The 27,334-nt window shown below is 42.2% G+C and overlaps 2 protein-coding genes and 2 pseudogenes across 3 annotated transcripts in view; 3 read left to right on the top strand and 1 right to left on the bottom strand.

Moving 5' to 3' along the window:
* LOC135521955 (C-X-C chemokine receptor type 3-like) overlaps positions 1–15,598 on the bottom strand; it is a 68,857-nt gene extending 53,259 nt beyond the window's left edge. Inside the window, exon 1 of the mRNA XM_064947784.1 lies at positions 15,067–15,598. The gene's annotated coding sequence lies outside the window, so the exon portion shown is untranslated. The remainder of the gene's footprint in view (positions 1–15,066) is intronic.
* Positions 3,057–4,929, top strand: cnfn (cornifelin). 2 transcript variants are annotated; one of them, XM_064949787.1, is made up of 4 exons: positions 3,066–3,126; positions 3,253–3,384; positions 3,592–3,728; positions 4,487–4,929. In XM_064949787.1, the coding sequence occupies exons 2-4, from the start codon at positions 3,255–3,257 to the stop codon at positions 4,574–4,576; spliced, it is 357 nt and encodes a 118-aa protein (XP_064805859.1). In that variant the 5' UTR covers positions 3,066–3,126; positions 3,253–3,254; the 3' UTR covers positions 4,577–4,929. The 2 variants fall into 2 exon arrangements, with proteins under 2 accessions (XP_064805858.1, XP_064805859.1); XM_064949786.1 differs by having other exon boundaries at positions 3,057–3,384.
* On the top strand, positions 5,252–15,992 carry LOC135523018 (leucine-rich repeat-containing protein 15-like; annotated as a pseudogene).
* LOC135521956 (toll-like receptor 13) lies at positions 15,953–17,032 on the top strand (annotated as a pseudogene).
* The last annotated feature ends 10,302 nt before the right edge of the window (positions 17,033–27,334 follow it).

Raw genomic sequence — 27,334 nt, 5'->3', positions numbered from 1 at the left:
GAACCTTTTGGAGTTTGTGCTACAGGATGCAAATTTCTGTTTGAAAAAGCTAGCCTTTGCTTTCCTAACTGCCTGTGTATATTGGTTCCTAACCTCCCTGAAAAGTTGCATATCGCGCGGGCTATTCGATGCTAATACAATACACCACAGGATGTTTTTGTGCTGGTCAAGGGCAGTCAGGTCTGGAGTGAACCAAGGGCTATATCTGTTCCTGTTTCTACATGTTTTAAATGGGTCATGCTTATTTAAGATGGTGAGGAAAGCACTTTTAAAGAATAACCAGGCATCCTCTTCTGACGGAATGAGGTCAATATCCTTCCAGGATACCCGGGCCATGTCGATTAGAAAGGCCTGCTCGCTGAAGTGTTTTAGGGAGTGTTTGACAGTGATGAGGGGTGGTCGTTTGACCACGACCCATTACAGAGGCAGACAATGAGGTAGTGATCGCTAAGATCCTGCTTGAAGACAGCAGAGGTGTATTTAGAGGGCAGGTTGGTCAGGATGATATCTATGAGGGTACCCGTGTTTACGGATTTGGGGTTGTACCTGGTAGGTTCATTGATAATTTGTGTGAAATTGAGGGCATCTAGCTTATATTGTAGGACGGCCGGGGTGTGAAGCATGTCCCAGATTAGGTCACCTAACAGTATGAGCTCAGAAGATTGATGGGGGAGCAATCAATTCACATATGGTGTCCAGGGCACAGCTGGGGGCAGAGGGTGGTCTATAACAAGCGGCAACGGTGAGAGACTTGTTTCTGGAAAGGTGGATTTTTAGAAGTAGAAGCTTGAATTGTTGGGGCACAGACCTGGATAGTATGACCGAACTCTGCAAGCCATCTCTGCAGTAAATTGCAACTCCGCCCCCTTTGGCAGTTCTATTTTGTTTGAAAATTTTATAGTTAGAGATGGAAATTTCGTGATTTTTGGGGGCCTTCCTAAGCCAGGATTCAGACATGGCTAGGACATCCGGGTTGGCAGAGTGTGCTAATGCAGTGAATAAAATAAACTTAGGGAGGAGGCTTCTAATGTTAACATACATGAAACCAAGGCTTTTACGGTTACAGAAGTCAACACATGAGAGCGCCTGGGGAAGGGGAGAGGAGCTAGGCGCTGCAGGTAAACTACTTTCACTTCACAATCATGGTGTTTTAAGTCTTTCTGTTTTTACAGTGTAGGCCTATGACATGTTTTTTTTAAAATCAGTACCAATTACTGTAGATTAAGCAATAAAAGCCCTACTCGTGGTCTTCTTAAATTAAAGTCATTTTTGACAGTATGGAGCACAATACCAGGAACTCCCTCAAACTTGTTTTCCAAAGACTGGGGTTCGCACTAGGCAGCTGCTGTAAGAGCTTATTTTTCACTGACTCTCCACTGGTCACAAACACAAGCTTGATACGCAGTTTAAACTTCTTCAATCCAACCATTAAAATACACATATAGTCTACATTTGTGAAAATTCATCCACAACCACCACAAACTGTAAAGTGCAATAAGCTAAATGAGAGCAGAAGTGTGATTCACATCAATGAGCTATGTAGATATAAATAAGCGATATCCGTATCGCCCGTGGCTACACCACGACTGTCGTCTTTTACCTCCAAGCGTTTATTCAAGTTGGATAATCTTTGGATACCAACAGCAGTTGCACCATTAGAAGACATACAGTAGCTTGGACTGTAGCCTACAAGCCTATTCCTGCTCTTTTTCCGCGATCCATCAAACCGATTTGGTGTGTCATCATAGTGGTCTCCGACTTGTGGTCAGACTCGCTCAGGCTGAACAAATTTAAACTTGCGCCTTTTTCCAATGCTGATTTGAATTTCATTGAGAAAACAGAAAGGTATCAAATGGACATTTCGTGAACATCCTTTCTGAAATTAAAAGGCATCCTAGAAGTAGGCCTAATCGATTGATAAATTGATTGACAAAGTCATGAATATTTTGAAGAACTGAATGGGCTATGAAAAAAAATATATGCCTCCTGGTCAAAATGACCTCAGTGGGTAGTATGAGATTTAATTGTGAAGATGATTGTTTTCTTGACAGCTACCACACAAATGTCAATAGCCAGGGAAACCCCATATATGTTCTATCATTCTCACTCAGATATCATATTAATTTGGCATAAATTTGGCAAAGTGTGTAGAATTGCAGCAAATTCTCTTTAAAACTGTAAAAATGTCTCTCCACCCCATGCAAAAATGGGTAGAATTGCATGAAATGACATGTAAAACAGATTTTTTTAAACCTCTGCCCCATGAGACAATTGCATGAATTTTGTTACAAAATTGCAAAACAATTATCTTCCCCCCCATGGCAAAATTTGTGGAATTGCAAGAAATAAACATACATTTGTCTCTCCGTCATCAAGAGGGGAGCCACTAAAATGTTTTGCCTCAATTTTTATTTTACCTTTATTTAACTAGGCAAGTCAGTTAAGAACAAATTCTTATTTACAATGACGGCCTAGGAACAGTGGGTTAACCGGTTACGAGTCCAACGCTCTAACCACTAGGCTACCCTGCCGCCCCCCAACCAAATCTCCCTTAGGGCCCCCCAAAATGCCCTGTCAGTAGTGTTGTTGCCCTGATAATTTGTTCAATTTCTGATATTGGATGGGGCCGTTGGGTCTGTTAATGGCCATCGCTCTTGCATTAGATGTACAGAATTGCTGGTCTTGATTATCCTCACCCAGTCTATGTATTTTTTAAGAGAGTGTAAACAACACGAACCTCGGCTTGTACATTCATCATTAAACACACACATGCACACACCTGAGTGGCTGCAGTACAAGGTGACGCACTATGTTCCTGCTTTGTCCCATTTACCATACTGATAACAACAACCAAAGAGCTTGAAAGGACTGAAACTTCTACGCCCAGAAACCAAACATTTGACATTTCTCTCTATGAGGTGTTCCGACAGTTCCAAATGGGTGGGCAGAACGCAGGTACTCGTAGTCTCGCCATATTTCATGGAAATGGCATTGTCACCATATAATGATGTCACCATGGGTATAAGAGCAAAGGGCCCCGTGGCGCTCCCATTCACAGCTTTTCCCAAAGGTCACCCAGGATATCTAAGGCCCCAGTGGAGACTGACAGGGACTGAGCACCAGCAGGTAAGTGGCAGGAGATAACCATTGGGACTCTAGTCGGCTTGAATATGAATATTGAATGGTATCAGTGTGTGGAGGTGTAAACGGATGTAGAACTTTGTCCAAATGTCTTCTTCTTCTCCCTGATAGTAATGGCTTATCAGAGTGAGATGGTGATCAGCTCCCAGCCTCAGGTCACCATCAACAACTACACCGTGACCTCCTCTGGGTCCTCAGATTGGAGCTCCAACGTTTGTGACTGCTGCGATGACTGCGGCATCTGTGAGTCCCCCTCTGTGTGTGTAAAGTTATGCATATGCACAATGTTTGCATTGTGTTGAGTACACTGTTTAAAAATCCATAGACTGGGTGAGGTTATTCGGTATCAGGAGTTCTGCACAACTAATGTAACTGTGATGACCTCTCAAACGGCCACACCAACAATTAATGGTGGAGACAGTGTGTGACTTTAAATGTTTTTTCTTCCAGGTCTGTGTGCGATCTTCGTGCCCTGTATCCTGGGCTGTAAAGTTGCACAGGACAATGGGGACAGTTGCTGTGTGCCTTTCCTCCCTGGAGCCTTGATCGCCCTGAGGACAAGCATCCGGAGCAAATACCGCATCTCTGTGAGTGACCCTACTACATCCTCAATACAAAACCTATGTCCAGGACCTACATATAATGGGAAAAATACAATTCTAAGCCTCCTCAAAGAGTTGTAATTTAAATATTTCCTTTATCACTAACTGAATGTTAGCGAGTATAGTATATAGTGTAAGCCTGGGAATCAATCCGATCTTTCTCGTTGATAGGCATTGCGTTTTTTAAAGGCAATCCAATTGAGACAATATATGTAGCATTTACCGTGAGTGGGATCTCTGTGAACACAGGAACATTGCCTGAGCTGCAATGCCTATAACCTCCGATTTAATTGAATACTGGCCTTAGTCTAGTAGTGAAGACTGAAGGAGTCAACAGTTGGCTATTCCTATTAAAAAACAATGCAGTCAAGGATGTGCAAGTTTACAGTTAGCCACAACTGGGTGTTTTCATTCTGTTTTTCTACTGCAGACCATAGAATGCAAAAAAAAGATGGTGAAAAAAAGAATGCAAAGAGATGAGAGTTTAGACAAGTCAACCTTATGGGTCCCCCCCTGTTCTCTCTACACCCTCCTTTACAGAACTCCCCTGTAATAGGGTCAGGAGTTTTTTCTGACAACATGACCCGACCAAGAAAAACTCTGACCCTATTTATAGCCTAACTGCGACCTGACTAAGATTTTACTTTTCAGGTCATGTGGTCAAGCAAACGTCAAGGCCATATAAGTGTTGTCATGGTGTTTATGTTATGCTTGACATGTTAATCTTTTATGTTTTTACTCAGGGTTCCGTGTGTGATGACTGGGTAGTCATGACCTGCCTGCCTTTCTGCGGACTCTGTCAGATGGCCAGGGAGCAGAAGATGAGAGGCTGATTGGTTAAATGAGGGTAATAGGTACAGGCTTAATGACAATCATGCATCCAGTCATGGGAAAAAAACAGTGTACCTGACGTCACAGGTACAATGTCACAGCCTGGTTGGAATATCCTATGCTTTGAACACAACTTTGTTGAAGTATTGCCTTGACTGTGGCCAGTCCATCCTATATTTATTATGGGCTGTGCAATACTCTAATAATATCATTATACTACTAAAGAACCGTACCTTAAACTATACATTATAGTTTACTACTATGAGGTACTTTATATAGTGGTGTTTTTTATCATTATCCAATGGTGTGTATTTGCTTGTCGGAAAATGACCTGATTGAGATGTTTCAGATTTCAATAAAGCACAATTTTCACATTCAAAATAAAGTTGTTCTCCACTTTTTTTCATTTCCTTAGAGATGGAGACGAAAATCCAGAGGTAGAAAAGTCAAGAATGTGCTTTTCTACCAAAGCTTTTTTCGGCACATTCTTGACTGGAGTCCCTGGGTTTTCTTCTCCCTCTCGGTGTAAATAAAGAACAATAAATGGAGAGCAACTATCAATTGAATGTGTCGGGTCAGTTGTCCTTCCTCTTTCTGTACAACCAAAGTGAAAATCGTGTCAGTCATTAATCAAGTATTAAGAGACACACTTTCATAACGTAGCAGAAAGGACCAACATGACACAGCCCTCAGAGCACAGGTAAAGCGGGACTGGGGGCTTTTCAATAAGATTATATGGGACTTCAGATATGATTTTGCTTTACTTTAATGTTATATATATATAGACTCTCCTAAAAATAACAAAAGTATTTGATAACTCAATCAAATTATGTTATGATGGATTATGATAGGTTAATTAATGAAAGTTGTAGATTATGCAAGTTGTTCAACTTCTAAATATTGCTTCCAGCGTCGATCAAAGCTCAGAAGGCTTATTTATCTTCTTGATCTGAGTTCTAATCAGCCTGCCTCTGTGAACAAGTGGAATCATTAACAGTGGTTTGTTCGTTATGTTTGCTTGTGTCCCTCGGATTTTCCTTTTTAGCAGCACAATAACCACTCCCTCAAACGGCCAACTCCGCCCTCACGCAGCGCAGGCCGAGGGCCTGAGACATGAAACGGACTACCCCAGCTCAGAGCAGGTGTTGTGCCGAAAATCTCCCCCTGCCAGAATCCCCCCTCTTCGCTTGAGCGTGCACACACTCAATTTTTCATTGCTGCAACTTGCTTGCTAGTGGAGATTTCGGCTCTAAACTCTGGTCAGTTTAGCCCACATTTAACTGATCTTAGTAGCAGAAAGCATTTTCTATTCGTGTCCTTCAAGGCAGCTGTCAATGATCACATTAGGTTGCGTTTCATTTTATTTTTTTATGGCGGTTTGATCGCGGGGGAGGCACTAATGTCTGCAGTTTTTGGTTTGGCTATTTGTTTCAAGTGTATTAGTCTATAAATAAATCTCTTTGCCAAAATTCGTCATCACTCCCATGTCCTATTCGACTAGTAGTTGTTCTGAAATGTTTATTGCTTGCCTACATTTCACTCCCTCCTCTGTTTAGGGAGTGGGTGGGTGGGTGGTGGTGGTGGGGATTCTGTCAGGGGGGAGATTTTCGGCACAACACCTGTTCAAGAATGCAACTAGAGACGCTGCTGACAGTGGGTTTGCGATATGCCAGACAATTTTTTTAACCGGCCCACTTCTCCTGCCATGTCTACAGACATCCCCAAACAAACAAAAACCCACTATGACAATGAGTGCACAACTTGTAAAGAGTTGTTCATAGATCAGTCAGCTGGCAGCAGACTTATATTGCAGTAACATTGATGGGCTCTGGATAGTATTCCTTAGCCAGCTAAGAGGACTTAAGAAGCTAACGTTAAAGTGAAATATTCAGAAATGTATTGCTAAAATTCTAATAGCTTAATCTCAGTTTATGTGACAAACAAGGAAGTATAGTGTAGAGAATAATTGTAAACCACTGTGAAAAATATTTTCCATAACCAAAAATATTGTATTTTCAGCTGTTTTAAGCTGGTGTATAAAACAACAAATAACATTTCTACGTGAATTTGATCGGGTGGCCCAAAAAGTTACATATTGCAGCTTCAAACAGTGCCTAAACTGAGCACCAAATAGACTACTAAATTCTCACAATAACTTTTCTTTGCAGAGAGTAGGCTACTGAGACAGACCCGTGATGTAGCTCTCACGCTTCAAACACACCATAGTATGCAGCATCATCTGGATATGTATGCAACAAAAGTTCAATGTTCACCCAACTTCTGTCAAACCATCTACACATACAGTTTGAGCATACGTTCGATACATACGTTCGATAGCATAGCACCACACCGAACGAACGCACAATGCTGCAAGGCAAACGCAGCGTTTCATTGGAAATGAATGTTATTCTGGTGTAATTCTGGTCCAAAATGCAATGACGCTGTTGGTGTGATAGAAGCCTCAGTGGTGAGGCTGAGGCAGGCTGCAATGCATGCAGAAGGAAGCAGAAGAGACAGAGAGAGGTTAGTACAGTGGTTCCCAAACTTGGGGTTGGGCCCCATGTGGGGTCTCCTGAGAAAATCTGTACTAATCTTATCGAACAAGTTAAGAACTTTAAAAAAGGAGATATTTAAATATGAACATATCCACATGGCCTATCTTCCCTATATGCCTATTTAAAATGCAATCAACATGCTAACAATACAGTTCTAACAATGTAAAACGTTTTTGTTTATATCAATGTTTGTTTGTCTTATCTCCATCGCCCACCGGATATTATAGGTTACCCATCACCTTTCATTTTTTTACCACTACAAAACTGATTTAAATACAGAATAGTAAGTGATATTCTAATAATTCATGTGAAGGGGCGCGTGCTCAGTCCCCTCCTGTACTCTCTGTTCACTCATGACTGTACGACCAGGCACGACTCCAACACCATTATTAAATTTGCCAATGACACAAGAGTGGTAGGGCTGATCATAGGCAACGACGAGACAGCGTATAGGGAGGAGATCAGAGACCTGGCCATGTGGTGCCAGGACAACAACCTCTTCCTCAACGTGATCAAGACAAAGGAGATGATTGTGGACTACAGGAAAAAGAGGATAGAGCACGACCCCATTCTCATCAACGGGGCTGCAGTGGAGCAGGTTGAGAGCTTCAAGTTCCTTGGTGTCCACATCACCAACAAACTAACATGGTTCAAGCACACCAAGACATATTCCCCCTCAGGAGACTGAAAAGATTTGGTATGGGTCCTCAGATCCTCAAAAGGTTCTACAACTGCACCCGAGAGCATGGTTGCATCACTGCCTGGTATGGCAACTGCTTGGCCTCCGACCGCAAGGCACTGCAGAGGGTAGTACGAACTGCCCAGTACGTCACTGGGGCCAAGCGTCCTGCCATCCAGGACCTCTACACCAGGCTGGGTCAGAGAAGGCCCTAAAAATTGTCAAAGACTCCAGCTACCCTAGTCATAGACTATACTCTCTGCTACTGCACAGCCAAGTCTAGGTCCAAGAGGCTTCTAAACAGCTTCTTCCTCCAAGCCATAAGACTAATGGACATCTAGTCAAATAGCTACCCAGGCTATTTGATTTGCCCCCTCCCCTTCCCTCTTTAAACCATTGTCACTTTAATAACTACCTACATGTACAGTTGAAGTTGGAAGTTTAAATACACTTAGGTTGGAGTCATTAAAACACATTTTTTAACCACTCCACACAATTCTTGTTAACAAACTATAGTTTTGGCAAGTCGGTTAGGACATCTACTTTATGCATGACACAAGTAATTTTTCCAACAATGTTTTACAGACAGATTATTTCACTTATAATTCACTGTATCACAATTCTAGTGGGTCAGAAGTTTATATACACTAAGTTGGCTGTGCCTTTAAACAGCTTGGAAAATTCCAGAAAATGATGTCAATGCTTTAGAAGCTTCTGATTGGCTAGTTGACATTATTTGAGTTAATTGGAGGTGTACCTGTGGATATATTTCAAGCCTACCTTCAAACTCAGTGCCTCTTTGCTTGTTATCATGGGAAAATCAAAAGAAATCAGCCAAGACCTCCTCCAGAAAAAAATGTAGACCTCCACAAGTCTGGTTCATACTTGGGAGCAATTTCCAAATGCCTGAAGGTACCACGTTCATCTATTCAAACAATAGTAATCAAGTATAAACACCATGGGACCACGCAGTCGTCCTACCGCTCAGGAAGGAGATGCGTTCTGTCTCCAAAAGATTAACCTACTTTAGTGCGAAAACCACAAAGGACCTTGTGAAGATGCTGGAGGAAACAGGTATAAAAGTATCTATACCCACAGTAAAACAAGTCCTACATCAACAGCAAGGAAGAAGCAACTGCTGGGTCTTCCAAATAGACAATGACCCCAAGCACACTTCAAAGTTGTGGACAACAAAGTCAAGGTATTGGAGGGACATCACAAAGCCCTGACCTAAATCCTATAGAAAATTTGTGGGCAGAACTGAAAAAGCATGTGTGAGCAAAGAGGCCTACAAACCTGACTCAGTTATACCAGCTCTGTCAGGAGGAATGGGCCAAAATTCACCCAACTGATTGTGGGAAGCTTGCGGAAGGCTACCCGAAACGTTTGACCCAAGTTAAACAATTTAAAGGCAATGCTACCCAAATACTAATTGAGTGTATGTAAACTTCTGACCCACTGGGACTGTGATGAAAAAAACAAAAGCTGACGTAAATCATTCTCTCTACTATTATTCTAACATTTAATTCTTAAAATAATGTGGTGATCCTAATTGACCTATGACGGGGAATATTTAGTAGGATTACATGTCAGGAATTGTGAAAAACTGAGTTTAAATGTATTTGGCTAAGGAGTATGGCAACGGAAATGTGTAATGTAAATGTACCATTCGAAGGATGGGATGATTTTTAGTTAAATTATCACTTTTAAATTATGTTATTGGAATTTTACTTCACGAATTGACTAAAGTGTAATATTTTTAAACACTATATACTGTACACTATAATTACATAAATATGTATCATATATAATATGTATCATAATATATATCATATATATCCAAGATGGCGTAGCAGTCAGACGTATTTGTCCTTCGTCGTGTCCCATGTATATATATATATTTTTTGCATATCTTTTTATATTTTTCTAAACACGTACTTCAAAATACTCTCCTGCAACCCACCTCACCCAATGTGGTGTGGACCTGCTTTTTCTCTAACGTATTTTTCTTTGCCTCTTACTGGAATCTCTCCAACATAAACTAGTCAGCGAACGGTCATCAGCTAACCTTAGCTTGGAAAGCTCTCGCCAGTTTGTACAACGCGATTCAACCAGAGCATACCGGACTTATTTTTTTTCTCTCCATATCCCCGGATTCCTATCGCAAGCTCTGAACTTTCTCACCTTCGCAGCTAACGTTCCCTGAATGCTAGCTGTCTAGAGCACAACGGACTGTTGGCTTACGAGGCCCATCGAATACATTCCGAAGCCACGAGCTAGCAGTCACTGTAGAGCCTCTTGCACTGCACAACACTCCTCGGCTAACAGTTTAGTTACACCCCCCACACACGCAGTGAACTCACCTGGTTTAAATGTTATTTCTAGAGACAATATCTCTTTCATTATCACTATATGCACAGGTTTACCCCCACTGTATTCACATCCTACTATACCTTTGTCTGTACATTATGCCTTGAATATATTCTACCTTGCCCAGACATCTGCTCCTTTTTTTCTCTGTTAAGAAAGTACTAGGCGTCCAGTTCTGTTAGCCTTTAGCCGTACCCTTATCCTACTCCTCCTCTGTTCCTCCGGTGATGTAGAGGTTAATCCAGGCCGTGCAGTGTCTACCTCCACTCCCATCCCCCAGGCTCTCTCATTTGTTGACTCCTGCAACCGTAAAAGCCTTGGTTTCATGCATGTTAACATTAGAAGCCTCCTCCCTAAGTTTGTTTTATTCACTGCCCTAGCACACTCCACCAATCTGGATGTCCTAGCCGTGTCTGAATCCTGGCTTAGGAAGACCACCAAAAACCTTGAAATTTCCACTCCTAACTATAACATTTTTCGAAACTGCTACAGACCTATTTCTATCCTACCCTGCATCTAAGGTCTTTGAAAGCCAAGTTAACAAACAGATTACTGACCATTTTGAATCACATCGTACCTTCTCCGCTATGCAATCTGGTTTCTGAGCTGGTCATGGGTGCACCTCAGCCACGCTCAAGGTCCTTAACGATATCATAACCGCCATCGATGAGACATTACTGTGCAGCTGTATTCATTGACCTGGCCAAGGCTTTCGACTCTGTCAATCACCACATTCTTATTGGCAGACTCAACAGCCTTTGTTTCTCAAATGATTGCCTCGCCTGGTTCACCAACTACTTCTCTGATAGAGCTCAGTGTGTCAAATCGGAGGGCCTGTTGTCTGGACCTCTGGCAGTCTCTATGGGGGTGCCACAGGGTTCAATTCTCGGGCCGACTCTCTTCTCTGTATACATCAATGATGTTTCTCTTGCTGCTGGTGATTCTCTAATCCACCTCTACGCAGACGACACCATTCTGTATACTTCTGGCCCTTCTTTGGACACTGTGTTAACTAACCTCCAGATGAGCTTCAATGCCATACAACTCTCCTTCTGTTGCCTCCAACTGCTCTTGAACGCAAATAAAACTAAATGCATGCTATTCAACCGATCATTGCCCGCACCTGCCCGCCCATCCAGCATCACTACTCTGGACGGCTCTGACTTAGAATACGTGGATAACTACAAGTGTCTGGCTAGACTGTAAACTCTCCTTCCAGACTCACATTAAGCATCTCCAATCAAAAATTTAATTTAGAATTGCCAAACATACCCTCGTAAAACTGACCATCCTACCGATACTTGACTTCGGCGATGTCATCTATAAAATAGCCTCCAACACTCTACTCAGCAAAACGGATGTAGTCTATCACAGTGCCATCCGTTTTGTCACCAAAGCCCCATATACTACCCACCACTGCAACCTGTATGCTCTCGTTGGCGGGCCCTCGCTTCATACTCGTCGCCAAACCCACTAGCTACAGGTTATCTACAAGTCTCTGCTAGGTAAAGCCCCGCCCTATCTCAGCTCGCTGGTCACCATAGCAGCACCCACTCGTAGCACACGCTCCAGCAGGTATATCTCAATGGTCTCCCCCAAAGCCAATTCCTTCTTTGGTCGCCTTTCCTTCCAGTTCTCTGCTGCCACTGACTGGAACAAACTGCAAAAATCACTGAAGCTGGAGATTCCCATCTCCCTCACTAGCTTTTAGAACCAGCTGTCAGAGAAGCTCATAGATCACTGCACCTGTTCATAGCCCATCTGTATACAGCCCATCTATCTACCTCATTCCCATACTGTATTTATTTATTTTGCTGCTTTTGCACCACAGTATCTCTACTTGCACATCCATCTTTTGCACATCTACCATTCCAGTGTTTAATTGCCATATTGTAATTACTTCGCCACCATGGCCTATTTATTGCCTTAACTCCCTTATTTGCACTCACTGTATAGAGACTTTGTTTTCTTCTTTTTCTACTGTATTATTGACTGTATGTTTTGTTCATTCCATGTGTAACTCTGTGTTGTTGTACGTGTCGAACTGCTATGTTTTATCTTGGCCAGGTCGCAGTTGCAAATGAGAACTTGTTCTCAACTAGCTTACCTGGTTAAATAAAGGTTAAATAAAAAATAAAAAAAGTAAAAATACTATAATTACAATATACGGTACACACTAAAATTACATGTCACAAAACTGTGGCAGTCTGGTGTAATGGTTAGCCCCCAAGACACTGGACCACATACAGTGAGGGAAAAAACTATTTGATCCCCTGCTGATTTTGTACGTTTGCCCACTGACAAAGAAATGATCAGCCTATAATTTTAATGGTAGGTTTATTTGAACAGTGAGAGACAGAATAACAACAAAAAATTCCAGAAAAACGCATGTCAAAAAAATGTTATTTCCCTCATTAAAATGCAAATTAATTTATAAGTATTTGACCCCTTCTGCAAAACATGACTTAGTACTTGGTGGCAAAACCCTTGTTGGCAATCACAGAGGTCAGACTTTTCTTGTAGTTGGCCACCAGGGTTGCACACATCTCAGGTAGGATTTTGTCCCACTCCTCTTTGCAGATCTTCTGAGTAATTAAGGTTTCGAGGCTGACGTTTGGCAACTCAAACCTTCAGCTCCCTCCACAGATTTTCTATGGGATTAAGGTCTGGAGACTGGCTAGGCCACTCCAGGACCTTAATGTGCTTCTTCTTGAGCCACTCCTTTGTTGCATTGGCCGTGTGTTTTGGGTCATTGTCATGCTGGAATACCCATTCACGACCCATTTTCAATGCCATGGCTGAGTGAAGGAGGTTCTCACCCAAGATTTGAAGATACATGGCCCCGTCCATCGTCCCTTTGATGCGGTGAAGTTGTCCTGTCCCCTTAGCAGAAAAACACCCCCAAAGCATAATGTTTCCACCTCCATGTTTGACGGTGTTCTTGGGGTCATAGGCAGCATTCCTCCTCCTCCAAACACGGCAAGTTGAGTCGATGCCAAAGAGCTCCATTTTGGTCTCATCTGACCACAACACTTTCACCCAGTTGTCCTCTGAATCATTCAGATGTTCATTGGCAAATTTCAGACAGGCATGTATATGTGGTTTCTTGAGCAGGGGGTCCTTGCGGGCGCTGCAGGATTTCAGTCCTTCACGGCGTAGTGTGGTACCAATTGTTCTTTTGGTGACTATGGTCCCAGCTGCCTTGAGATCATTGACAAGATCCTCCCGTGTAGTTCTGGGCTGATTCCTCACAATTCTCATGATCATTGCAACTCCACGAGGTGAGATCTTGCATGGAGCCCCAGGCCAAGGGAGATTGACAGTTCTTTTGTGTTTCTGCCATTTGCAAATAATCACACCAACTGTTGTCACCTTCTCACCAAGCTGCGATGGTCTTGTAGCTCATTCCAGCCTTGTGTAGGTCTACAATCTTGTCCCTGACATCCTTGGAGAGCTCGTTGGTCTTGGCCATGGTGGAGAGTTTGGAATCTGATTGATTGATTGATTGCTTCTGTGGACAGGTGTCTTTTACACAGGTAACAAAGTGAGATTAGGAGCACTCCCTTTAAGATTGTGCTCCTAATCTCAGCTTGTTACCTGTATAAAAGACACCTTGGAGCCAGAAATCTTTCTGATTGAGAGGGGGTCAAATACTTATTTTCCTCATTAAAATGCAAATCAATTTATAACATTTTTGACATGTGTTTTTCTGGATTTCTTTGTTGTTATTCTGTTTCGCACTGTATACACCTGGTGATGTGGAAACAATTCCCTCTCAACCCGTCCTCTCTGTATCTGCTTCCCCTCTACATCTTCGACTATCACTGTCCATAAAACAACAACAACAAAAACAATTATTTAAAAACAAAACTGTGATCTTTGTCCAATTTACAAAGACATCATTGGGAGATGTCTGAGGTGAGATTGTCGTGGAAAATTGCAACATTCTGTTATAGTGCTGGTAAGATTATAATCTTTGTATTGCATTAGAATGGTTGTTTTAATCAACAGAATATAGTATTCTGTTAACTATTGTGTGTGTGTGTTCCACTGAGGATGGGCCTCTATGAGATAGCACTGACAGAGGAGATTTACGATGTCTTTGGGTAATAAAGCCTAAAGAGCATTCCAGATAGTAAAGGTAATGTTTTTGTGCTATACCGTACCAGGGTGAGACGGGTTCCAGTTTGGAGTACGAGGTGGCCAGACACTGGTCTTTACAATGAGAACTGTTGACACAGCAGTAACTGTCTGCTATGTTTTATAGATATCTTTCACACAAATCTTAACCTTTGTGAATTGTTCCTAAGATCTGTGGTTCGTCATGCAAGTTGAGAGGGGTGTATCTTGGCTATAAAAGATCTTTGTACTTTTCTGTATTCACTTTTCAATGGTTCATTGGAGATAGAGCATCATTGAAAGTCAAAAAGGGCTATTGCAAAGCTCTTAATAAAAAGATGCAGTTTAAGTGTATCTCTGACTGGTGTGTAGTTTGTAACTCCTCATTTGGTAAAGCAGAACAATGGCACCATAAGGTTGAGGTGTATCGTGATATGGTGAAGGAAAATACCTAATGGAAAAGAGGAACATAAAACTGCAAGAGAACTAACAATTAACAATGGCACAGTTATTTTTTTATTTTCCAATGAAGTCACTGAGAAATGTATTGTAAAGTCACTAAAATGTGTTTTTCCCTTCCCAATTGAGCTGGCTTATTGGCATGCATACCTATGGAGAATATAGTCATTTGAAGAAACAAAAATAACACATTTATTTTCCCAATGCAAACATTTCCTGGAACTTAATTAAAATGATGTTAATGTGCTTTTAATTAAAGGACAAGATTCTCATTGGAAAGAGTTCAGACTAGATATAGAACATTACTCACCTTTTCCCTTTCCTGCTGCACACGTCAGACAACATGGCCAGGCTAAAAGATGTAATGTAAATACCTTCGACCATCTTCCAAACCTCAGGACGCTTCAGATTGACAATAACCATCTGGAAACCATAGACAACCAGACATCCCAAAATCTGATCCAACTGAAGAGCCTAAACATGTCCTTGAAAAAAATATAAAATCTCAGCTCCTCTGTATTTCAAGTCCTCAAAAACCTTGTCAACCTGTCACTAAATAATAACTCACTGATTAGGCTCCCTCCAGGTATTTTCTCCTCACTCTCCAATCTGGATGTCCTCATATTACAGCAGAAATACCTGAACAACTTCTCAGCGGTGGCAGAATCTGTGACTCACTAAAGTTGAAAAGACTAGATCTGTGCAATAACAATCTAACGTCCATCCAGCATTATAACCATTCAGACCTACCAGAGTCCCTCACCACCCTCTATCTCTGTAACTGGCCACTTTAGCATGTGAGTGGGGATTCCATAGCCATATACTACTACTGGATCTCTCCTACAATGACCAGCTCCCTTCAAGGGCTTTCCAAGGTCTGGACTTGCGGAAGCTAAACTACATGCGTTTGCATTCAACCAATGTCACAGTGCCAAAGCTTTTGAACATTAGCAATGTTAGAGCTGGGAACATAGACTTTTCTGGTATGGGGTTGAAGACTCACAATCTGCTCATGGAGTTATGCAGCCTTTTGAGTACAAAGGTTACATTTTTAAAAAGCTGTCTCTGGGAAGCAATGGGATTATGTCATTGCGGAAGAACACACTTTCCAACTGTCCAACAATCAGAGGTTTATTGTATCTTTTCTTCAACCAGTTGAGATGCCTCCACTTTCTCAAAGAACAGGATCAAATCAAGAACCACACTCTTTTGCTTTCCACCACACACCAAATGTGAAGACCCTACACCTCGCAGCGGACACTTTTGACAATCTGACCAAGTTGACTTTGGGGTGATGCAGCTGCAGATGAGCATCTTCAAAAATCTGCAGAAGTTGAGCTCAGCGCAAGGAACATGCGTGTCCAGTTATTCTCAAAAGGAGGTTTTCAGGGATCTGACGGAGCTGGAGATCTTGCTTCTCAACCAAAACGTAATGTAATCCTTAGATGAGAATGTGCTGGAGGCTCTGCGTAATATTCCTCTTAGTTGTAACTGCCTCAACAGCGATCTTCAGAACTGGACTTTGACAAACCAGAGAGTCCAGTTAGTCTTACTCTATTGACTGCATTGCCCAGAAAAAAACTCCAACAAACCATATACAACTTTGACACCAATGTCTTCTACCTGGACCTGGGTGAGTACCTTTAAGCCACCACAACCACTGTGATTTTACTGCTGACTATAATCCTGCTTAGTAGACCAGCTACTTCCCAACCTGGAGGGCAACGGAGCCTCTTTCCGGCTGTGCCTGCACCACCGTGACTTTGAGCTGGGCCGCAACATTGTGGACAACATCGTCTCCACCGTGTACAGCAGCCGCAAGACCATCTGCGTGATTAACAGGCCATCTACAGGCTCTTACTCAAGCTCCAGGATGTGCCCCTGCTCATATTCCTGGACCCCATCGCTGAAAGGCAGCTCTCAGCTTACCACCGTATGAGAAAGGTCATGTTGAAGAAGACCTACCTGCAGTGGCCGGGGTCAGACTGCACTGAGTCGGTCTAGGCCCAGGAACTGTTTTGGAACCATCTGCGGAGAGCGCTAAGGAGCCGGAGCAGCAGTTTTGAAGAGGAAGATGAGGAAGAGGGGTTGGAAGGATATTTCATTTAGCCACGACGATGATGCTAAGTATTACTTAATGACTTTAGGAAAGGGTTAGAGGACACGCTTTGCTCTGGCAGCAGCCTGATTCCTGGATATGAAGCAAAGTTCAATGTTGTTAAAGTACCAAAATGATGCACACATACACAGAGAGAGGAACTGAATATTTTGGAAATGTGCCCTCAGTGCAATGATGTTCTACTTGCTTTGATCGATTGCTATAATAAGCTTGTCATGATTTGTTTCCTTTTTTAATTTGCTCTCATGGCAAACAAACTTAATCCTGTCATGATCAGTACTTAATCATATTGTAATACTGTGTGTACATTTAAAAGATGTAGAGGGAAATGGAAATGGGTATTAAATTGATGAGACGTACCCTGACAAATCATGTTGCAAAGTTCATTTAAATATTCTATAATAATTATATCACTGGCTCAAAATGTAATACACTGACAGACGAGATGTATTACTTAATGACTAAAGGGAATGGTTAGAGGGCACACTTTGCCCTGGCAACAGCCTGATTCCAGGATATGAAACTAAGTTCAATTGAGAAAAGTAGTGAAATTTTGCCTACCCACACACATACAAATCCAGAGAGGAACTGAATATCTTGTGAAAGTGCCTTCATTACCATAACATTCTACTTGCTTGAAATCCAGCATTGTTTATGCTTTGATCGATTGCAATAATAAGCGAAAGTCATAATTTATTTGATTTTGTAATTTGCTTTTGTAATGGAAAAAACTAACTTAACCCTGCTGTGATCAGTACTTAATAATATTGTAATACTGTATGTATTACAGGAAAATGGATATGGACATGAGAAATAGGATGAGCAGACAAATCATGTTGCAAAGTTAAGTTAATTTACATATTCTATAAGTATACTTCTTGATGGTAAATATCACTTTCTCAATGAAGAATGCACAAAATAAACAAATTTAATTAATGATCTATTATGAGATTTTAATATAAAACAGTGTGTTACTTTGTACAGTATTATATTCACAGGTTTCATTTGATTCAGTCCATCTTAAATGCTGAGAATCTCAATTACATAATCACATCCTCTCTCCTCCTCAAAACCCAGAGGAAAAGGTCAGATGGGAGGGACCTCTGAGAAGATGTGAGGAGTATGCAATTGAGATCTTCCCATGGACAGCAGACAGTCCTCTGCATAACGCATTCATGCTGATTTATGTCTTTGATCTTCTGTGCTGACTAATTCTGCTTGTCAAAAATAATTACAAATATACTTTGAGTAGGCCCAGTGGCAAAAAAAACCTGAGGGACACATTTGTGTTCTGCCAAAGTTCTCACTGTAGCTGTCTGTAAACAACATACTGTATAAGTTATGCAATACATTTTATTTTATAGTGCTTCTGTATGTTTTTGCATGCACATGTTTCAATTAGAAGTATTCATGCAGTAAAAAATACATTCTGCTGCGGTTACTTTTCCACAGCATTATTGTGCTTTGATTGTCCAGGATGGAAGTAGTTTTAGAGTATGTGAAACATATGAAAGAAAATATGTCAAAATATTTGTAAAAATGCAAACATTTCCTAGCTGGCACTTTGTCTCTCTGCCAACCAAATGGCCTGACACTATTCAACAGAGAAATAAAATATCAAGTCAGTTGTAATTGTAAACAATTAGACTTGATGTTATGCATTTGGAAAATACTCACTCATCAACATAACATATAGTCTAAGCATTGCACTTATGCATGTCTCTACTACACAGAGGCATCTCTATGCAGTCTCTGGACAGTCACAGTGGATGTGGATCAGTACAGTCTCATCCGGGGGAAAGACCAGTGTTCAGGGCTGGGGAAAGCAGGCAGGGACCCGGGGGGCAGAGGGAACAGGCCACTCTCTAGCATGTGGGAGGGGGGATAGTAGGTCATGTCAGGAAGGTGGGACCTGGAGATTACATGGCTGATTGGGTGTGGCGGTTGAAGCGATAGAAAGGGTGGAGCTGATGACTGTCTAGTGGATAGTGGGTGGGAGCAGATGAGGATGAGGAAAATGGCTCCTTTCAATGTCATATGGATCTTGCTGCTGTGGCAAGTGTCCGTCTCTGTGTTTTCCCCCTCCTTTATAGATGTCCTTTATTTTAGGGCCAAGGGATGTTGACATAGAAAATTCTGACCGTATTTACAGCCTAAAACTGCAGCCTGGCTGAGAGCTCTCTTTAAGGTCACTTAGTCAAGAAAAAGTCAAGGCCCCACCTATAAGTGTTTTCACAGTGTGTGATGTCATGACTTATGTTAACCTATTTGTTTTTACCCAGGGATCCATGCGTGATGACTAGGTAGAAGTGGTGTAAAGTACTTAAGTAGTACTTTAAACTATTTTTACTTAAGTATTTTTTTTTGGGGGGGGGTATCTGTACTTTACTACTTATATTTTTTACTTCACTACATTCCTAAAGAAAATGCTGTACTTTTTACTCCATACAGTTTTCCTTACAACCCAAAGTACTCATTACATTTTGAATGATTAGCAGGACAGGAAAGTTGTGAAATTCACATACTTATCAAGAGAACGTGTGGTCATCCCTACAGCCTATGGTTTGGCGGACTCACTAAACACAAATGCATCTTTTGTAAATAATGTTGGAGTGTGCCCCTGGCTTTCCGTACATTTAAAAACAAGAAAATGGTGCAGTTTGCTTTGCTTAATATAAGGAATTTGAAATGATTTATGCTTTTACTTCTACTTTTGATACGTACGTATATTTTAGAAATGACATGTACTTTTGATACTTAAGTATATTTTAAACCAAATAAAGTCAGCAAAAAAATAAACGTCCTCTCACTGTCAACTGCGTTTATTTTCAGCAAACTTAACATGTGTAAATATTTGTATGAACATAAGATTCAACAACTGAGACATAAAAAGAACAAGTTCCACAGACATGTGACTTACAGAAAGGCACCTGCAAGTTCCCAGACATTTTTGGTGGGGGAATGGCCATAGCCATAGCCTCCGATTCAACAGGTCCCAGATGTGCTCAATGGGATTGAGATCTGGGCTCTTTGCTGGCCATGGCAGAACACTAACATTCCTGGAAATCACGCACAGAATGAGCAGTATGGCTGGTTGCATTGTCATGCTAGAGGGTCATGTCAGGATGAGCCTGCAGGAAAGGTACCACGTACAATGACAACAAGCTCAGTCCGATGATGCTGTGACATACCGCCACAGACCATGACAGACCCTCCAACTCCAAATCGATACCGCTCCAGAGTACAGGCCTCGTTGTAACGCTCATTCCTTCGACAATAAATACGACCATCACCCCTGGTGATACAAAAACGTGACTCGTCATTGAAGAGCACTTTTTGCCAGTCCTGTCTGGTCCAGCGACAGTGGGTTTGTATGTTTGCTATTTTGTTATGACATTGCGACAGTGGTTATTATGCTGTAACAATGAAGTGTATAGTAAATCAATCTCCCTGGAAAGTTGACCTGATTTAACAGGCCTGTCCTATGTGGTTCTGGTGAGAGCTGAATTCAAGACAACCGTCACCTGTACCTCCAACCGCATTCTAGGATGCACTACACCTGGTTGTTGAAGGGGCACACTTTATATGAGACCTGTTGTTTCTTCTGCTGGTCATCTGTATGGGACTGCTGTTCCTCCTGGATCCCTAGAGGGGGCGCTATTGGACAACAGCAGATTGGCAGGATTTAGGAGAACGTTGAATGAGGCCAGGTTCACATTCAGAATGAACAATAAAACAGGAACTAACATTTTGAAATTTAGTCGTGTCCAAAAAGAATGCTCATTACTCATTTCCATAATAATGTTTCCTCTGTTATGGCATAAGGATAGTTGGAAGTTATCCAGTGAATTATGTTTATCATTCACATGCAGTGGATAATGATGGGATAAATAACAAACCAGCATATTTATACTTTTTATTTTCTGGTTTTCAATAAAATGGCTTGTGAAAGTATTCACCCCCTTGGCATTTGACCTATTTTGTTGACTTACAACCTGGAATTAAAATGGATTTTTGGGGGGTTTGTATCATTTGAGTTACACAACATGCCTACCACTTTGAAGATTAAGAAAATGTTTTATTGTAGAAATAAGACATAAAAACAGAAAACTTGAGCATGCATAACTATTCACCCCCCCCCCCCCCCCCCAAAAGTGAATACTTTGTAGAACCTCCTTTTGCAAGTCTCTTGGAGGTATGTCTCTATAAGCTTGGCACGTCTAGGCTCTGGGATTTTTGCCCATTCTTCAAGGCAAAACTGCTCCAGTTCCTTCAAGTTGGATGGGTTCCGCTGGTGTACAGTCATACCACAGATGCTCAATTGGATTAGGTCTGGGCTTTGACTAGGCCATTCCAAGACATTTAAATGTTTCCCCATAAACCACTCGAGCGTTGCTTTAGCAGTATGCTTAGGGTCATTGTCCTGCTGGAAGATGAACCGCTGTCCCTGTCTCAAATCTCTGGAAGACAAACAGGTTTCCCACAAGAATTTCCCTGTATTTAGCGCCCATCCATCATTCCTTCAATTCTGGCCAGTTTCCCAGTCCCTGCCGATGAAAAACATCCCCACAGCATGATGCTGCCACCACCGTGCACTGTGGGGAAAATGATTTCAGGGTGATGAGAGGTGTTAGCATTTTCCTTGATGCCCAAAAAGCTATATTTTAGTCTCATCTGACCAGAGTACCTTCTTCCATATGTTTGGACAGTCTCCCACATGCCTTTAGGCAAACACCAAACATGTTTCCTTATTTTATTTCTTTAAAATCAATGGCTTTTTTCTGGACACTTCTGTAAAGCCAAGCTCTGGAGTGTACGGCTTAAAGTGGTCCTATGGACAGATACTCCAATCTCCGCTGTGGATCTTTGCAGCTCCTTCAAGGTTATTAATGCCTTCCTTGCCTGGTCTGAGTTTTGGTGGGCGGAACTCTATTGGCAGGTTTGTTGTGGTGCCATATTCTTTCAATTTTTAAAGAATAGATTTAATGTTGCTCCATGGGATGTTCAAAGTTTGGGATATTTTTTTTATAACCCAACCCTGATCTGTACCTGTTTGGAGATCTCCTTGGTCTTCATGGTGCAGCTTGCTTTGTGGTACCCCTTGTTTAGTGATGTTGCAGACTCTCGGGCATTTCAGAACAGGTGAATCAAATCAAATGTTATCTGTCATATACACATGGTTAGCAGATGTTAATGAGAGTGTAGCGAAATGCTTGTGCTTCTAGTTCCGACCATGCAGTAATATCGAACAAGTAATCTAACCTAACAATTACACAACAACTACCTTAAACACACAAGTGTAAAGGAATGAATAAGAATATGTGCATAAAAATATATGAATGAGCGATGGCCGAACGGCATAGCCAAGATGCAGTAGAGGGTATAGAGTACAGTATATAGAGTGGGGCAAAAAAAGTATTTAGTCAGCCACCAACTGTGCAAGTTCTCCCACTTAAAAAGATGAAAATTACAGGCCTCTCTCATCATAGGTACACTTCAACTATGACAGACAAAATAAGAAAAAAAAAATATCCAGAAAATCACATTGTAGGATTTTTAATGAATTTATTTGCAAATTATGGTGGAAAATAAGTATTTGGTCACCTACAAACAAGCAAGATTTCTGGATCTCACAGACCTGTAACAACTTCTTTAAGAGGCTCCTCTGTCCTCCACTCGTTACCTGTATTAATGGCACCTGTTTGAACTTGTTATCAGTATAAAAGACCCCTGTCCACAACCTCAAACTCCACTATGGCCAAGACCAAAGTGCTGTCAAAGGACACCAGAAAATAAATTGTAGACCTGCACCAGGCTGGGAAGACTGCATCTGTAATAGGGAAGCAGCTTGGTTTGAAGAAATCAACTGTGGGAGCAATTATTAGGAAATGGAAGACATACAAGACCACTGATAATCTCCCTCGATCTGGGGCTCCATGCAAGATCACACCCCGTGGGGTCAAAATGATCACAAGAACGGTGAGCAAAAATCCCAGAACCACACGGGGGGACCTAGTCAATGACCTGCAGAGAGCTGAGACCAAAGTAACAAAGCCTACCATCAGTAACACACTACGCCGCCAGGGACTCCAATCCTGCAGTGCCAGACGTGTCCCCCTGCTTAAGCCAGTACATGTCCAGGCACGTCTGAAGTTTGCTAGAGAGCATTTGGATGGTGCAGAAGAAGATTGGGAGAATGTCATATGGTCAGATGAAACCAAAATAGAACTTTTTGGTAAAAACTCAACTCGTCGTGTTTGGAGGACAAAGAATGCTGAGTTGCATCCAAAGAACACCATACCTACTGTGAAGCATGGGGGTAGAAACATCATGCTTTGGGGCTGTTTTTCTGCAAAGGGACCAGGACGACTGATCCGTGTAAAGGAAAGAATGAATGGGGCCATGTATCATGAGATTGAGTGAAAACCTCCTTCCATCAGCAAGGGCATTGACGATGAAACGTGGCTGGGTCTTTCAACATGACAATGATCCCAAACAACGAAGGAGTGGCTTCGTAAGAAGCATTTCAAGGTCCTGGAGTGGCCTAGCCAGTCTCCAGATCTCAACCCCATAGAAAATCTTTGGAGGGAGTTGAAAGTCCGTGTTGCCCAGCAACAGCCCCAAAACATCACTGCTCTAGAGGAGATCTGCATGGAGGAATGGGCCAAAATACCAGCAACAGTGTGTGAAAACCTTGTGAAGACTTACAGAAAACGTTTAACCTCTGTCATTGCCAACAAAGGGTATATTACAAAGTATTGAGATAAAACGTTGTTTTTGACCAAATACTTATTTTCCACCATAATTTGCAAATAAAGTCATTAAAAATCAATGTGATTTTCTGGATTTTATTTTCTCATTTTGTCTGTTATAGTTGAAGTGTACCTATGATGAAAATTACAAATGCTTTTTTGCCCCACTGTACATATGAGATGAGTAATGTAGGTTATGTAGACATTAAATAAAGTGACATTGTTTAAAGTGGCTAGTGATACATTTATGTAATAAATGTTTTCATTATTAAAGTGGCTCGAGATGAGTCAGTATGTTGGCAGTAGCCACTCAATGTCAGTGATGGCATGTCTGATGGCCGAGATAGAAGCTGTTTTTCAGCCTCTCGGTCCCCGCTTTGATGCACCTGTACTGACCCCGCCTTCTGGATGATAGCGGGTTGAACAGGCAGTGGCTCGAGTGGTTGTTGTCCTTGATGATCTTTTTGGCTTTCCTGTGACATTGAGTGGTGTAGTTGTCCTGAAGGGCAGGTAGTTTGCTCCCGGAGATGCGTTGTGCAGACCACACTACCCTCTGGAGAGCCTTACGTTTGTGGGCGGAGCAGTTGCCGTACCAGGCCGTGATACAGCCCGACACGGTGCTCTCGATTGTGCATCTGTAAAAGTTGAGTGTTTTTGGTGACAAGACGAATTTCTTCAGCCTCCTCAGGTTGAAGAAACGCTGTTGCGCCTTCTTCACCATGCTGTCTGTTTGGGTGGACCATTTCAGTTTGTCCGTGATGTGTACGCCGAGGAACTTAAAACTTTCCACCTTCTCCACTACTGTCATGTCGATGTGGATAGGGGGATGCACCCTCTGCTGTTTCCTGAATTCCACGATCATCTCCTTTGTTTTGTTGACATTCAGTGTGAGGTTTTTCTCATGACACCACACTCTGAGGGCCCTCACTGTAGGCCGTCTCATCATTGTTGGTAATCAAGCCTACCGCTGTAGTGTCGTCTGCAAACTTGATGATTGAGTTGGAGGCATGCATGGCCATTCAGTCATGGGTGAAGAGGGAGTACAGGCTGAGAACGCACCCTTGTGGGGGCCCAGTTTTGAGGATCAGCAAGGTGGAGATGTTGTTACCTACCCTCAACACCTCGGGGCAGCCCGTCAGGAAGTCCAGGACCCAGTTGCACAGAGCGGGGTCGAGACCCAGGGTCTCGAGCTTGATGACGAGTTTGGAGGGTACTATGGTGTTAAATGCTGCGCTGGACTCGATGAACAGCATTCTCACATAGGTATTCCTCTTGTCTAGATGGGTTAGGGCAGTGTGATTGAGATTGTGTGGTCTGTGGACCTATTGGGGCGGTAAGCAAATTGGAGTGGGTCTAGTGTGTAAGGTTAGGTGGAGGTGATCTGGTCCTTGACTAGTCTCTCAAAGCCCTAACACGTTTAAATGTTTTACTCACGTTGGCTGCAGTGAAGGAGAGCACGCAGATTTTGGTAGCAGGCTGTGTCAGTGGCACTGTATTGTCCTCAAAGCGAGGAAAGAAGTTGTTTAGTCTGTCTGTCGAGCAAGACATCGTGGACCACGATGGGGCTGGTTTTCCTTTTGTAGTCTGTGATTGACTGTAGACCCTGCCACATACCTCTCGTGTCTGAGCCGTTGAATTGCGACTCTACTTAGTCTCTATACTGACACTTAGCTTGTTTGATTGCCTTGTGGAAGGAAGAGCAACACTGTTTGTATTCGGTCATGGTACCTGTCACCTTACCCTGATTAAAAGCAGTGGTTCGCGCTTTCAGTTTTGCACGAATGCTGCCATCAATCCATGGTTTCTGGTTGTGGAATGTTTTAATAGTTACATCATCACCGATACACTTGCTAATTAACTTGCTCACCGAATCAGCGTATTCATCAATGTTATTGTCCGATGCTATGCGGAACATATCCCAGTCCACGTGATCGAAGCAATCTTGAAGTGTGGAATCCGATTGGTCGGACCAGCGTTGAACAGACCTGAGCACGGGCGCTTCCATACCTTAAGGGAACATTGACATTTTCTGTATGGTTAGTGAGAATGTCCATATTGCAAATGTACCGTCCCTTACTAGACGTCCGAAAACATTTGTAAAACTCGGGGACGGCGTCAGGCCGAGCGGCAAGGCCAGACCTACTGGGAAGTCATCAAATGAACTTTGTCGGACATTCGGTTTTCGTTTTATAAAATAATCAAATTTTGGTCATTTTTCCGCTATCCCGGAAAATCCCACAAGAGGGCATAAGCAATCAAATTGCAATTTGACAAAACATCACGAATCACGACGGGCCTTCTCGAAAACTGAAAATATTTCGAAGCCGAAACTTGGTGAGCATAGGCTTGGCATAATGGGAAGGTGGTCCCGAACAAGATGGCGTCTAGGCCTCAACGGTTTTTGAGTTATGGCCATTTTTCTGGGATTAAAGGTCCAAAAAGAAAATAGAGAAATTATTTTTTCACTTCACGTCAAAGTCAAGGAGCCTCCGGTGTCAATAAAATAAAAATCAACCATTTATCTATTGTCAATTAAGAGAAATCGCACAATGACAGATTGGTGATGTTCAAATATAGGTGTTTTTTTCAACAGTTACAGATCCAGTTGCAGAGTGTTCATACGAATATTTTTAAAGTGTGCTGCGGAGCTCTGCGAGATTTCTGTGATTTTCTATGATTTTCTGAAATAACACACACTCACTAAACCCTCCGTAAATAACTCAGTTCTTAACGTAAAGACTTAAAACTCAGGATTCTGTAAAGGCATACCCCAATCAGGATATGGGTTTATTTATAGCTTCCTGTGCCAACAGGAAGTGCCTTAAATGGTGTCATAGTGGCTGTTTCCAAGGGTTAAAAAGGTCAGATCTTTTCAAAACTTCATATGTGTGATTAGGCAACCCTCCTGAACTGTAAAATCAGTCATTTCTCCCAACAGATGTGAAAGAAAAGCTCTCACACACACACAGCAAGGATGGAGTGACAAAGCACGGTGCTTAAAGACACAGAGAGCAGGCAATGGCATAAACATAATCACAAGGCCGTGCCGAGTTCAACGAGATATCCCGCTTGACCGTAGCTCGATCGGTCTAAGCGCAGCGAGCATTAGAAAAGTAGGCCCAAAATGAAGCCTGCACCACAACGTCATTTGATTTTGGGTGACAGCGGCGGAACCGTTAGGTTTAGAAGGACAATTCAAACACAGGAATGTCCCCAAGGTCCTCCCGATCTGTGCAAGCCTAACCTTGACTGTGTGGCATTAACCCTTCACAGTTAAAAGAAGGTGTTTACATCAAACAGTTTGCATTGACTTCTCTCCCCATAGGAATACATTGCCTGCTCCTCTAAATTCAACCTGAGGCCTATGTGGGTTATGAATGCCTTATGAACCTGTCTTCTATGACAGTCCATCAGGACACTATGAGGTCTACCTGTGTCGATTCTAAGCTTCCTGGACCAACCGTAAGTGCTTAAAATCACCCTGAAAGTGTGTATCCATACCCTGCCTGCAATTTGATAGACATAGTGCATTGAACCCTGTGTAAATCAGTCAATTCTTAACGTAAAGACTTAAAACTCAGAATTCTGTAAAAAAATACCCCAATGAGGATATGTGTTGACTTATAGCTTCCTGTGCCAACCGGAAGTGCCATAATTGGTGTCTCAGGGGCTGTTTGGAAGGGTTAAAAAAATCAGATCTGTCCAAA

Source organism: Oncorhynchus masou, chromosome 30, assembly GCF_036934945.1.
Source record: "Oncorhynchus masou masou isolate Uvic2021 chromosome 30, UVic_Omas_1.1, whole genome shotgun sequence".
Taxonomy (NCBI): domain Eukaryota; kingdom Metazoa; phylum Chordata; class Actinopteri; order Salmoniformes; family Salmonidae; genus Oncorhynchus; species Oncorhynchus masou.
The sequence above is the reverse complement of the archived record's forward strand: the minus strand, read 5'-3'. Positions and strand labels throughout refer to the sequence as shown.